The sequence below is a fragment of the Peromyscus maniculatus genome, chromosome 11 (assembly GCF_049852395.1).
Source record: "Peromyscus maniculatus bairdii isolate BWxNUB_F1_BW_parent chromosome 11, HU_Pman_BW_mat_3.1, whole genome shotgun sequence".
NCBI lineage: Eukaryota > Metazoa > Chordata > Mammalia > Rodentia > Cricetidae > Peromyscus > Peromyscus maniculatus.
The window spans coordinates 75,207,169-75,220,822 of NC_134862.1; the positions used below are offsets into that span (position 1 = coordinate 75,207,169).

General features: G+C 49.2%; 1 protein-coding gene across 1 annotated transcript in view; it reads right to left on the bottom strand.

The window, feature by feature from the left end:
* Window positions 1-241: 241 nt before the first annotated feature.
* Styxl2 (serine/threonine/tyrosine interacting like 2) overlaps window positions 242-13,654 on the bottom strand; it is a 31,058-nt gene continuing 17,645 nt past the window's right edge. The window contains exons 5-6 of the mRNA XM_006988122.3: window positions 13,138-13,355; window positions 242-3,480 (exon numbers count right to left, since the gene is read on the bottom strand). Of these exons, the coding sequence (XP_006988184.3) occupies window positions 725-3,480; window positions 13,138-13,355 (2,974 nt within the window). The 3' untranslated portion in view covers window positions 242-724. The remainder of the gene's footprint in view (window positions 3,481-13,137; window positions 13,356-13,654) is intronic.

Here is a 13,654-nt window from a genome sequence, read left to right on the forward strand (position 1 = left end):
TTGTTCTCTATTTCCTTAGTTTCTCTCAAAGGCTTTCTAGTATGGCCTCTAGCTGGCTGTATTATAGCCTAAACCCTTTTTCGTTCTCTTTAGTAATGAGATGACCCTGGCGTTGTTTGAAGACCCAGCTTTCGTGGAACACAGCGGCACACAGGTGTGGCTGCCTCGTGAAAACCCAGGTGTGTCTTTTCAAACGAGGTTCCCCTAACAACCAGGGTTAGAAAGGACCAGAACAAAGAAATATTTGACAACATACCAATTTAATGCAGATCCAGAACACTGAAAAGAGACCACCACGGCGGAGCATTGTAGGGAGGGGTCAGACCTGCTACGGAGTAGGTTCCCTGGGTCTCATTACAAAACCTCTGCAAATAGAACCACGCTCTGCATGCACGGTCTTCCTCGGTGGCTTTTCCGGACTCAGGTCTCCGCTCTGCAAAGGACACTATCAAATGCAGAAGGGAAGCACCAAAGCTTAGAGGGACTTGGGTGACAGAAAGCGCCAGCTGGTCCAGAATTTGGGCCTTACATGGAAGGCGCTCCCTCCTTCTTCCTGTGACCTTACGCTCAGGCCCTTTCTTCCTGGACACTTGCATTTCTGCGTGTCTGGAAGATCCTGTCCACTTGCTCAACCCTTGGCAGGCAGTGGTAAGGTGTTCCCTCATGTTACGTTGAATGACTTCTTCCTGTGTTCCCAGTGTCTCCAGTGTGGGGCTCACTCAGCTCAGTCCTCCCTCCTCCTCTGCAGTTTAGTTCTGGTTTCTTCTTGCCGCCTTCTCCAAGCAGCGATGATGGCTTCGTCGTCCATTTCTTCTTCCTCTTGCTGGTTTGTGCTTCTCCGGTACTGGGACCGGCGCCCAGATGCAAACTTCCCTTCCTCTCCGCGTTCTGTCCTCTCCTTCTCTCCCTCCTCTTCTGACCTCGTGAAGCTCTGGGTAAATTTCCTCTTGGCCCCGAACTCAGCGAAGTCTGACTTAGATGACTCTTCCACATCTTCCCAGTCCCTGGGCCTGGTCCAGTTTGGGCGCCTTGGCCCTGGGGACTCTTCCCCATCAGAGGGCTCAGGGGTCCGGCGGAAGAAGTAGGGTTCTGGGCTCTCCTCGCGGGAGCTCGCAGTCTCGCTGAATGTGGACCTGGAGAACTTGTGCATCTCTCTGCCCTCTTTGGTGGTGGAAGATGAGAACCGTGAGGTGTTTCTCACAGTGTTGCCGTCTGCCTCGTGGAAGGAGGTGTCCTGTTCCTCTGACCGGGATTTGGAGAACTTGTAACTGCAAGATTTAGATTCAGTTTCCCGGAGCAGGGAAGACCTGGTGTACCTCCCCCTGGAGCTTTCAGACCAATCACTTTGGGGAGGGGACTTTTCTTCCGCCCCGAGGCCTCTGAGCCACGTATTAATATTGCTATCCATCTCGTTGCCAGCTCTGTGGCCATTTCTATAGCGATCAGAGATGACCAGGGAGGAGGAGGTGTCTGTCTCAGGCTTCTGGGAATTACTGCGGGAGGAATACCGGAAACTTCCGATGGCACTGTCTGTGTCCTCGTCTCGGTCACCCACGCCGCTGTCCTCATCATCCTTGGCCTTCTTCTTCTTGAAGAGAGAGCTGCGCTTGTTGTCTGAGGCCAGCTTCTCCATTTTATACTCGGACATCTTCTCCTGCAGCTCCAATTGCATCTCTCTCTCCTTCCGGCCGAGCTCCTTCAGGTCCACGTTGTCAGCAAAGAGACTGTAGATGGGCTTGCTGGTCCCCCTCACTTTGGTCCCACTGCCTTCAGCCCTGGAGGCCAGTGAGCTGGTGGAGGACAGCACAGACTGCGCGTCAGAGCTGGGTCTCACCTGGCTCTGAGGCGGTAAGCAGCCACTGAGGGAGGAGCTGAGCATGGAGACCTGGTCGTCCCCCAAGCAGCTGGCCGCGGGTGCTGCCTTCATGCTTGCCACAGAGGGAGGGCGGGACAACAAGAGCATTTCATTTTGCTTCTGGGCAAGGGTTTCATTGACTACGTTGGCGATCCAGTTTTGGATGCTGGCAATGGAAATGGTGTCTCCCGGCCCCACTGGCAGGTTAGGCAGGGGTGTGGGGGGCATGTTGCTTGCAGGCTGAGACAGGTGAGGGCGGTGGCTCTGGGTGCTGAGTACTGACGCCGTGTCCCCATCGGCACTGACGGAGGGGGCTGCTGACCAGAATGCAGACAGGGGGATGCTCCTGCTAGCTGAGCTGTCTGCCTCCCAGCTCCCCATGGACTGGCTCTCTTCCAGGGTCTGCCTGCTTCTCTCCAGTAACTCCAGTCTCCGCTGCCTCTTCTTGGCCAAGGCAACATCCTCTCCCTTGCTCATCTCCACCACCTCCTCCTTGTTCTCGCTGCCCACCTTTTTCTGATGCTTCAGCTTCCAGGCCTGGTAAGCCGTCAGGTTGACATCAGAGAGGGTCTTCTCTCCGGCTGCCTCTTCAGTGCCATGCTCGCTGCTTCCGTCCCCTACCTCGGAGTCTTTCTTGTGAAATCCAAATTGGATTCTCTTAACCTTCCACCTTTCCAGGGCAGTGAGCTTGTCCTTGTTCCTGCTGCAGAAGTTGTAGAAGGAGCTGGCCTCCGACAACACACTCTCCTCGTCATCCTCGCGGGCCCTGCCCCCGGCCTCTGAATCCGCATCCATCTCCTCCCTCTTGCTCTTGGAGTGGTACTTCCGGGCAGCCTCCTTCTCAATCTCCAGCAGCCTCTCGTTCCACATGTCCCAGGTGCTCTCTGTGGACTCAGAGTCGGAGCCGCGTCTTCCGCGGCGGCGGCGTTGGCTGCTCTTTTCCAGTTGCTGCTTCAAGATCCGGATGTCATGGCTGCTCACACTCTCGCTCAGGGTGTGCCTGCGCCTTCTGCTGGCATAGGAGCTCTCTTCCTCCTCCTCCTCTTCCTCCCGACTCCACTGACGGTGGCCTTTGGCTTGGTACCTCTCATTTCGGCTCTGCCACTCCTGGATTATCCTTTCCACATCCCCATCCTCACAGTCATCCCCATCCTGGGCAGAGGAGGCAGAGCAACTGCCCCCTCTACCCTGAGCAGCCTCGCCCTTGGGGAGGCCCTGCCCCTTCCTCCACTCCTCATACAGCTTCTCCTCCTCCTCGTCATCAATGAGGGTGACTGACTTAGAGACCTGGCTGACCTTCCCCAAGGAGGAGCCACTCAGGCGGCTGGTGGCATCATCTTCTTCTTCCACCGTCAGTGAGTTCACTCTGGCACCCAGTGTGCTCCCGGCATCCTCCTCAGCCTCCTCCTCCTCCTCCTCACCATACTCCCCTTCCCTCTCCTCCATCAGCTTCTCGTTGAGCTCCCGCAGCTGCTTTAGGAAGCCGTCATTGGGATAGATAGCCCGCTTTCTGCGCACAGTCATCAAGGCCTCCAGGATGGCCATGCTGTGGAAGATCATCAGGTAGGCGACCACCAGCACTGCTGACCTGCTGATCCCCATCTCGCTGCTGACCAGGACCTTCCCTAAAAATAAAACGAGCACAAGAGACAGTGACACGATTGCTCGGCTCCCTCGGGCTGTTTTTCTGGTGGGCTATTTTGATGTGTTGAGCTTTGCGCGTTTGCTTTGACTCTGGTGTCCGTCCATGCTCCAGCCACACAGGCACTTGTCCCATTATTGTCACCTCTGAAGCACCGGGGTCCATTTCTACTTTCTCCCCCCAAACTCTTCCTCATCCAAGAGGGGGAAAGTTAAGGACGTTAGGAGGCAGAGGACAGGGGCAAAAACTGGAGACTGCTCTTTACAGCCCATGCCGGATGCCCCGCCCACCACCTGGCCTCTGCAGGATGCTGACAGCCATGGGCCTCGTTGGCTCGCAGATCCACAGATGCACACTCCTCCCTGCACAGTGGACCATCTCACTTTTGGAGAATTCTTTCATACATCAGGGTATAAAGCGTAACGCACAGCAATAGGCAGCCAGTGTTTCTACACTGACGTCGTTCTGGAATCAACAAGAAGAGCATTTGTACGGACCAGACCTTTTGTACCAAGGCTTTCACAAAGGTCATGATCATATTTGGTTTCCTCCTGGCTAATCTGAGTCTTTTAAGCATTTCCCTCCTGACTGTAGACATTCCCCTCCAAACATTAAATCAAAACATTGAACTTACTCATTTTATTATTATTATTTTTTTTGTGAATTTGGGTGCTCTCTCTTTGCCTTTTGGTTAATTTGGCTAGTGGTTTGTCTATCTTGTTGATTTTTTCAAAGAACCAACTCTTTGTTTCATTGATTTTTTGTATTGTTCTCTTGTTTTCTATTTCGTTGATTTCAGCCCTCAATTTGATTATTTCCTGGCGTCTATTTCTCCTGGGTGAGTTTGTTTCTTTTTGTTCTAGAGCTTTCAGTTGTGCTGTTAATTCATTGGTATGGGATTGCTCCATCTTCTTTATGTGTGCATTTAGAGCTATGAATTTTCCTCTTAGCATTGCTTTCATAGTGTCCCATAAGTTTGGGTATGTTGTACTTTCATTTTCATTGAATTCTAGGAACTCTTTAATTTCTGTCTTTATTTCTTCCTTGACCCATTGATGTTTCAGGTGGGTATTATTCAGTTTCCATGAGTTTGTGGGTTTTCTATAATTTTTGTTGTTATTGAGTTCTAACTTTAAGGCATGGTGGTCTGATAAAATACAGGAGGTTATTCCAATTTTTTTGTATCTGTTGAGATTTGTTTTGTGTCCAAGCATGTGGTCAATTTTTGAGAAGGTTCCATGGGGTGCTGAGAAGAAGGTATATTCTTTTGTGTTAGGATGGAATATTCTGTAGATATCTATTAGGTCCATTTGAGTCATAACATCTGTTAGGTCCTTTATTTCTTTGTTAAGTTTCAGTCTGGTAGATCTATCTTTTGGTGAGAGTGGTGTGTTAAAATCTCCCACTACTAATGTGTGGGGTTTGATGTGCGTTTTAAACTTTAGTAGTGTTTCTTTTATGAATGTGGGTGCTTTTGTATTTGGAGCATAAATGTTTAGAATCGAGACTTCATCTTGGTGGATTTTTCCTGTGATGAATATGTAATGTCCATCCTGGTCTCTTTTGAATGATTTTAGTTTGAAGTCTATTTTATTAGATATTAGGATAGCTACACCGGCTTGTTTCTTAGGTCCATTTGCTTGGAAAACCTTTTCCCAGCCCTTTACTCGGAGGTAGTGTCTGTCTTTGGAGTTAAGGTGTGTTTCTTGTATGCAGCATATGGATGGGTCCTGTTTTCTAATCCATTCTGTTAGCCTGTGTCTTTTTATAGGTGAGTTGAGACCATTGATATTGATGGATATTAATGACCAGTGATTGTTAATTCCTGTTATTTTTTGGTTGTGTTGTGTTGTCCTTCTGTGGTGTATGTTGGTGTAGGATTATCTATTGCTTGATTTTTCATGGATGTGTTTAGCTTCTTTGGGTTGAATTTTCCCTTCTAGTGCTTTCTGTAGGGCTGGGTTTGTGGACAGGTATTGATTAAATCTGGTTTTATCCTGGAATATTTTGTTTACTCCGCCTATGGTGATTAAGAGTTTTGCTGGGTATAATAGTCTGGGTTGGCATCCATGGTCTCTTAGTGTCTGCATGAGGTTTGTCCATGATCTTCTATCTTTCATAGTCTCTATTGAGTAGTCTGGTGTTATTCTGATGGGTTTGCCTTTATATGTTACTTGGTCCTTTTCCTTTGCAGCTCTTAATTTTTTTTCTTTATTCTGTGTGTTTAGTGTTTTGATTATTATGTGGCGAGGGGACTTTTTTTTTGGATCCAGCCTATTCGGTGTTCTGTAAGCTTCTTGTATCTTCATAGGTATTTCTTTCTTTAGGTTAGGAAAGTTTTCTTCTATGATTTTGTTGAATATATTTTCTGTGCCTTTGAGTTGGTATTCTTCTCCTTCTTCTATCCCTATTATTCTTAGGTTTGGTCTTTTCATGGTGTCCCAAATTTCCTGGACGTTTTGTGTTAGGACTTTTTTGTCTTTATTGTTTTCTTTGACTGACGAATCTATTTTCTCTATCGTGTCTTCAGTGTCAGAGATTCTCTGGTCCATCTCTTGCAATCGGTTGGTTATGCTTGTTTCTGTAGTTCCTGTTCGTTTTGTCAGGATTTCTATTTCCAGCATTCCCTCAGCATGTGTTTTCTTTATTGTCTCAAATTCATTTTTCAGATCTTGGAATGTTTCTTTCATCTGTTTAATTGCTTTTTCTTGGCTTTCTTTAATTTCTTCCCATTTTTTGTTCGTTTTTTCTTCCATTTCTTTAAGGGAGTTTTTTATTTCCTCTTTAATGGAGTTTTTCATTTCCTCTTTAAGGGAAGTTTTTATTTCCTCTTTAAGGGAGTTTTTTATTTCCTCTTTAAGGAAAGTTTTTATTTCCTCTTTAAGGTAGTTTTTCAATTCCTCTTTAAGGAAAGTTTTTATTTCCTCATTGAGGGAATGTTTTATTTCTTCTTTAAGGGCCTCTATCATCTTCTTAATGTCATTTTTAGGGTTGATTTCTTCTGTTTCTTCTGTCATGGTATGTTTAGGTCTTGCAGGTGTAGAATCACTAGGTTCTGATGTTGCCATATAGGTCTTTATGTTGTTGCCTGTATTTTTGCACTGGCGCCTACTCATCTCTTCCTCTGTGAGGTGCAGGTGGTGTCTGTGTCTGAGAGTGCCTCTCTTGTTCTAATTTTTAGTCTTGGTTTAGTAGGGGTTCTTGGTTAAATTGGTGCTTTTGGGTTATTTCTTCAGGGGCTGCTGATTTCGATCGGTGAATTATATACTTATGATTCTGGTGATCTGGTTTGGTGTCTGGGTAGCGCCTTCTTCTGTGTTCTCAGGTCACTTTTTGTTCATTTGTCAACTCCTCAGCTGATCTTGTTTCTTCAGACTTTAAACTGTAGGCATCTGAATCCTCTCCCAGATGGGTTTCAGCTGAGCAGGGTAGTCTCACCAACACCTCCAAGTTGTTGGGTTTCACAGGATCAGCAGCTGGGCCCTGGGTTGTCCTCAGACGGAGTGTTCAGATTCGTTCTGGTTCTGACCCACGGAGATAGCTTCTTCCCCAGATGTTGGGGTTAGGGGTGTCCCTGTTCCAAGCTGTGTCTGCTTGTCTCCGTCCCTGGGCCTGTTTACCTCTGCGGTCCGCCGCCGGGCCTGTATGTCCCTGTCAGCTGCCGCTGGGTCTGTCTGCCTCTGGGGGCCGCCCCCGGGCCTGAATGTCCCTGTCGGCCGCTGCACGTCTACCTCAGCGGGCCGCCGCTGGGCCCGTCTACTTCTGTGGGCCGCCGCTGGGCCTGAATGTCTCTGCCGGCTGCCGCCGGGTCTGAATATCCCTGTCGGCTGCCGCCGCTGGGCCCGTCTACCTCCACGGGCCCCCGCCGCAGGCCTACCTGCGTCTGCTTGTCTCTGCCGCCGGGCCTGTCTACCTCTGTGGGCCGCCGCTGGGACTGAATGTCTCTGCCGGCTGCCTCCGGGCCTGAATATCCCTGTAGGCTGTCGCCGCTGGGCACGTCTACCTCAGTGGGCTGTTGCTGGGCCCGTCAACCTCCGCGGGCCGCCGCCGCAGGCCTACCTACGTCTGCTTGTCTCTGCCGCCGGGCCTGTCTACCTCTATGGGCCGCCGCTGGGCCTGAATCTATTATTTTTTTTATGAGGAGTTTGTTTTCAGGTCAGGACAACTCACATAGAGTAGGTAGTTCCCACGTCACATGTTTGGACACCTAGCCTCCACTCATACCATCTGTACTAAGCACCTTTTACTATTAGAATGAAATACCCAAGGCAGGTTGCTCTATAAAGAAAGTAAGTTAATTTTTTGCTTGTGATTCTGAAGATGCATGGTCTAGAGGCTGTATCTAATGACAGCCTTTGCTGGCGGGGCCTGAGGCAGTGTAGAGCACCACAGAGTAAGGGACAGGAAGTGTGTGTGTGTGTGTGTGTGTGTGTGTGTGTGTGTCCCCTCATCTCTGCCGCTTTAAAAGCTACCAGGATGGAATCATGAGGGCTCCACCCTCATGACCTTATCTAACCCTCATCATCTCATAAAGGCTGCATCTTCAAACACTACAGTTGGATCAAGTTCCCACTCTCTTATTATCTCAAAAAAACTGGGATTAACTTTCAGGTCAGGAAACCCTAGGAGGGGGCACTCAAACCATCTAAAGCGTTGTTTGCAATATGGACAGACAGGTCAAACAATGGTCTTAAATTCTTCTCTATCAACTGAAATTTATAAAACAAAGTCCATCTGCTACTAAGCCATGCCTCCATGTTTGAAGCATAAAGATAACATTACAAATCCCTACTGATACTTTGGGTCTCTGCAGTCTGTCCTTCTAGCCTACAGAAGCTTCCAAAAGGCTCAGCTGTACCATTCAGCAGACATGTTGTCCCCTGGCCTCCCCTTCTGCTTTGCATCTTTCATAAATGTGACAGACACTCTGTCAGTACCTTCGTTCTAATGGCTGTTTAAAATGCAGCCCGAGACCCCCGGAGACCTTCTTCCTGCCTGTCATCAATCTATTTGCCAACAGCCTTTGGAGATGTGTGCTAACTCGGCAGGAGTCCTATCTGATAATATGAATAGGGGATGAGTCTTTTATTATTATATCTTTGCGCCAGTAAGGCCATGTCTTTGTCACAGAAGAGGTCAGAGACTGAGACTGGAAGGGACCCAGGGCATTGCAGTACTGCTCTTGCCAGGCGTCAGCAGCCACTAGAGGGAGGTAACTGAGCAGAGTCAAAATAATAAAGGCCTCTGTTTCCCCGTTTTAGCCCTTCCTGCCACACCTGTGCCTCACTGAGGGCCTTTCCTTAACCATCCGGCCAGGTCACAACCTCCTGCTGTCAGTATCAAGATCCCACACTCATCCCTTGACAGGCCAGGTCGCTTTCAGGACCAGGACATGACTGCCTAGTCTTTCTCATAAGGGCATCAGATCCTGTTTCGACTCATTCTGGTATAAAGCAGGTTTGGAGTGGGGCAAGTCTTCCTATGCTGTGCTCTCGTCTCTGGGGGTTCCCCTGCGGAACCTCAGGGAAGCAGTCTGAAGGACAAGGGGGGGGGGTGAGATGGGCTTTGGAGCTTCTGCTCGCTTCATCTACAGCAAGAACAGGATTCTTCTCTTTTCTCTGTTAAGTGCAAGGCCCAGGCAAAGGGCGCACTTGGGATAGAGCTTGCCTAGCATTTGAGAGGACCTGGGTTCGATCCAGAGCACCAGGGGAGAGGCACTGAGCACAACTCCAGGGAGCACCCTCTATAATGGAGTAAAACTATGTTATTGAAGCAAGATAGAAATTATGGGGCCACGGGGATGGAGACGAGCCCTCGTTGAAGCCTCTCGCCAGTGGAGATCAAGAGTTCCAGCACTGTTAGCTGTGCTGTGAAGGTTACCCACATAACGACAACATCCCTTTCATCTGTGGACACTTTATGTTAAAATAGCAATGACCTAGGTTGAAAAGCTGAATGTACATGACCTTGAATTGGTGTCATTCCTCTCCCAGACATTTTCTGGGGGTCTGTTCACTTTGTTTATATTGAAGACACTTAACTTCCGGCATCCCTGGGATCTCGAGTTTTACCTTATCAACTGCAGTCCTGCCGCGTGCCCTTCAGGAACCACCCTGTGATCTCATTTAGGTTAGCAACCCTTTAAAGATAATAGCTTCAGAACCCTACCAGAACAGTGTGCCTGGCTATTGTAAAGGCAGCCAAGGGCCACTCCATCAGAGCCGCCAATGCCCGTGCTCTCAGGGGTACCCCACTGTCTTCTTAAGCTCCCCTCTTTCTATCAACCCCTGGTTTGAAATGTGTTTTAAAAAATGTCTTTTAATAAACACCAAGTCTGCTTCATGACGGCTCATCCTGAAATCCTTTTGTGTCAAGGATCTGGTTTTTACCTCAGTGGAGAGCGCCAAAAGATTAAGGGAACACCTCGGGCTGATGTAACCCGGGTAACCGCGTGGAGCTGTGCCTCTGTCCCTGCCACGCTGACAGGATGAAAACTTTCTATCGATAAAATGGCTCCAGGAAGGTGGCCAATGTACACAGTCATCACTTTGTTCAGCCACCGGGCTGATTGGTGGGTGGAAGGACCATCTGGAGAAGAGCCCCGCTTCAAAGATTAAAGAGTGAGTGCTCCTGGAGATGGCGCAAGGCTTGAGTTCGACTGTGTCTGCACCCTCTCTACCCCTCAGTGTGTTTTATTAAATTGTGGATTTGCCCTGTATCCTCCCAACCCATAATCCCCCCTTTCTTCAGAACATACCTCCCCACACCCCCAAAGAAACAAGTGCTTGCCCAGAAGCCATCCAATTGCTGCTGTTGATGGAACTCACAGTAGGCAGACAAAGGACCAGAGTCTGTTAGAACTGAGGCAGATGACTAGCTAACGGCAGCCTTCCTGCCTGACACAGAGGGAGAAAGAACACAGAAACCAGGAGTCCTGACAAGGTCTAGTGTCTCCAGCCGGCCATGTTGGGGTCCTGTCTTGAAATTCTTGCCTGTATCTCTTGGCGGCTTGGCTTCAGCATAGTGCTTTTCTGAGGAACTGGAGCTGGTTTTACACTTACTGGCAACATCCACCCTCCACTCAACCCCTGTACGCGTGCATTGTATTTATTAGTTTTTTTGAGACAGGGTCTTGGTATGTAATGATGCCTGGCTTGATGCTTGCTATATAGTTGAGGTTGGCTTGGAAGTTAAGACAATCCTTCATCCTCAGCTTCTTGTGTGTTGGGACTACGCACATTTCCCATGACCTTGGGCAGAGGGAATTTTATTATCACAGAGGCAAAGCCAAAGGACCTGTCTAGGAGTCTCAACTTCCCAGTCTGTAAAATGAAAACAGCAACACCCCATCATGGGGTCACTGTGATGAATGCCGGTGTTCCTTCCTCCAACCCATCCTAGAGTAAAGGAAAGAAAGGCTCCAGGGGAATTCTGATATTTACTTCTCTGCCTCCGAGTAGGACCTACCTTAAGGTGGCAGCCACCACCTCATCACAGTCCTGATGCCTGTACCCGTAGGAGGTGGTTGGTTCAATGCCAGAATGGGGACAGGAGAGGCCCTGGCAAGGTGGGGACCAGGCTTCCCAAAGGTTTAGCCTAAGCCAACAGTTTTCAATCTGTAGGTCACAACCCATTTAAGGGTTGCATATCAGATATCCTGCATATCAGATATTTATATAATTCATAACCATAGCAAAATTACAGTAATGAAGTAGCAATGGAATAATTTTATGGCTGGGGTCACTACAACCTGAGGAACTATATTAAAGGGTCATAGCGATAGGGAGACTGAGAACCACTGGCCTATGTGACGTTAATGCTCAGCTTTGCATTGGTGCATGAATCCTAGAAGCTAGGCGTGTTCATAAGCCAAAGGTAGGGAACTTCCTGGGCAGCATCCTCTTCCTTCACAGGCCTGCTCTAGCTTTGGCTCTAAGTTCTGCCAAAGCTCCCTGCTTGCTATGGCATCCATGCTCTCCTGCTGTGATGGCCACCTGTTGCATGCACAGCCCATGGCCTGTTTGCTTTCCAGCCCTTTCTGATAAGAAGCTGGCCCCTGACTGAGGGGAGCCCCTGACTGAGGGGAGCCCCTGACTGAGGGGAGCAAAGGAGCAAAAGCCTCCTTGTAACAGACATCGACGCACTCAACCCCACAGAGATGAAAAGGCCTGATTTTTAAAAGTAAGTTTAAACTGGATTGGTAGCTCATGGCTGTAATCCTGGCACTTAAGAGGTTAAGGCAGGAGGATTACCTCAAGTTGAAGGCCAGCCTGGGTTACATAATGAGTTATAATATAGCCCAGGCTACAGAGTGAGACATTGTCTCTAAAACAAACACAAAAATCCCAGCGTTTAAAAAAAAAATCAAAAGAAAGAATGAAAGGAACTCTCTCTCTCTCTCTCTCTCTCTCTCTCTCTCTCTCTCTCTCTCTCTCTCTGTGTGTGTGTGTGTGTGTGTGTGTGTGTGTGTGTGTGTGTGTAATAAAATTTACACACATACACATATTCTGTGTGGGTGGGTATTTTCCATTAGGAGCTACCAATCCTGGTGATGGGTGGTGACAGCCAATACCATTTCCAGGAATCCCTAACAGTATTATTTCTTATGATGGTGACATTCGTCATGGGGCAGGCAGTGTGCTACATAAGCTTGTTTCTAAGTTTTTATTCCTTACAGCAACATTAGCATTAGTTAAAAACAAGGACACTATGCTTCCTGGGCAAGGGAAATAGTCCATGCATAAAGCTAACTAATCATGGACTCCAGCCCGGGCCTCCGGACAGCAAATCCTGCACTTTTACTGTCAGTCTGTGGTCCTTGCAGGGACACCAGCCTGTCCCTGGAGAAGTGTGCAGGACCCTGGGCACTCCTCCTGACTCTGGTTTATTCTCACACTGCCTCACACAGCAGCCGGGTCCTGCTCCATCCCCTCCTACTTGACCATTCTCCAAGGCAGAGGGAGTGGCACCTAGGCCATCAATCACCTCAAAGCCCTCTCATCCTGTGGACGCTCTCGCTTCCCCTTTGTCGCCTCCCTGACATGCAGCCCTCATGCACTGTGCTAACCAGCCCAGTCTTTTGATTCCTGATCACATCAAACTTGGGGCTTTTACACTAACAGTTCCCTTAGCCGAGAACGCCCTTCTACCCTCCTCCAGGCTAGCTCCTCTTCCCCGTGGAGCTCAAATGTCCTGTCCTTAGTGAGGTCTCCCCAGCACCCTCAGGGAGCTAGCCTGCCCCTCCAGTGTATCTTCCTAGTTAGTCTGCCTTGCATTTACCATGGCCACCTCCCCGCCCCCTTCCCTCTGCCCTTTTATCCCTTCCCCCTTCTACTCCTCCTCTCCCCCTTTCCTCCTTCCTTCTCTCCCCCTCCCCTCCCCCCTTCCCTCTTTCCTTCTCTAATTTTCCTTGCCCTCGCTGCCTACTGTAATATCTGCTACACCTCATGACAGCATGAGAACCGTACTCACCACATGTCTGGCCCTTAATAATCACCCACCGGACGAACTGAGCCTTCTTTCCTTTCTCAGAGAAAGCCACCACACAAAGACAGATTTCCTCCAGGCAATCAGGAGGTTTTCATACCATTCCCCCTTCTGGCCTCTCCGAAGCAGCCGGGACCCTGCAGGACCCGCTCACCTCTGTAGGTCAGCAATGCTTCGTCAAGGAACTCAGCCGCCTTCCGGAAATGCCGGGAGATGTCCACCTCTGGGAAGTCATCCACCTCCACTCCCAGGTACTGGATCTCCAGGCCAGTGTAGAATTCAGAGCCTGTGTAAACGCCGGTGCCGTGTGCAGCGTTCAGGATGTGGGTGATGCCCAGCCTCTTGAGCCGGCCCTTGTTCACAGCCACGCTCCTGGGGAGAGAGGCAGGGCGTGGTTGCCAAGAGTCAGACCCGGTATATGATAGGGAGCATGTAGCTGGGATAGTGCTCCCTCCTAGGCCCCTTGCAGTCTGGGGCTCACTGTTAACGCTTTAATAAAGAGAGGCCGATGCTTTAGGCTACAGCAAGACAGAGAAGAGACAGGGCACCGGCCAAGGAGAAGACCAATATACACTGGAAATGTACATGCATCAAAGCATAAAGATGGCATAAAAGGAAAAATTAGGGGCCCAGAGAGATGGTTCAGTGATTAAGAGCACTGGCTGCTCTTC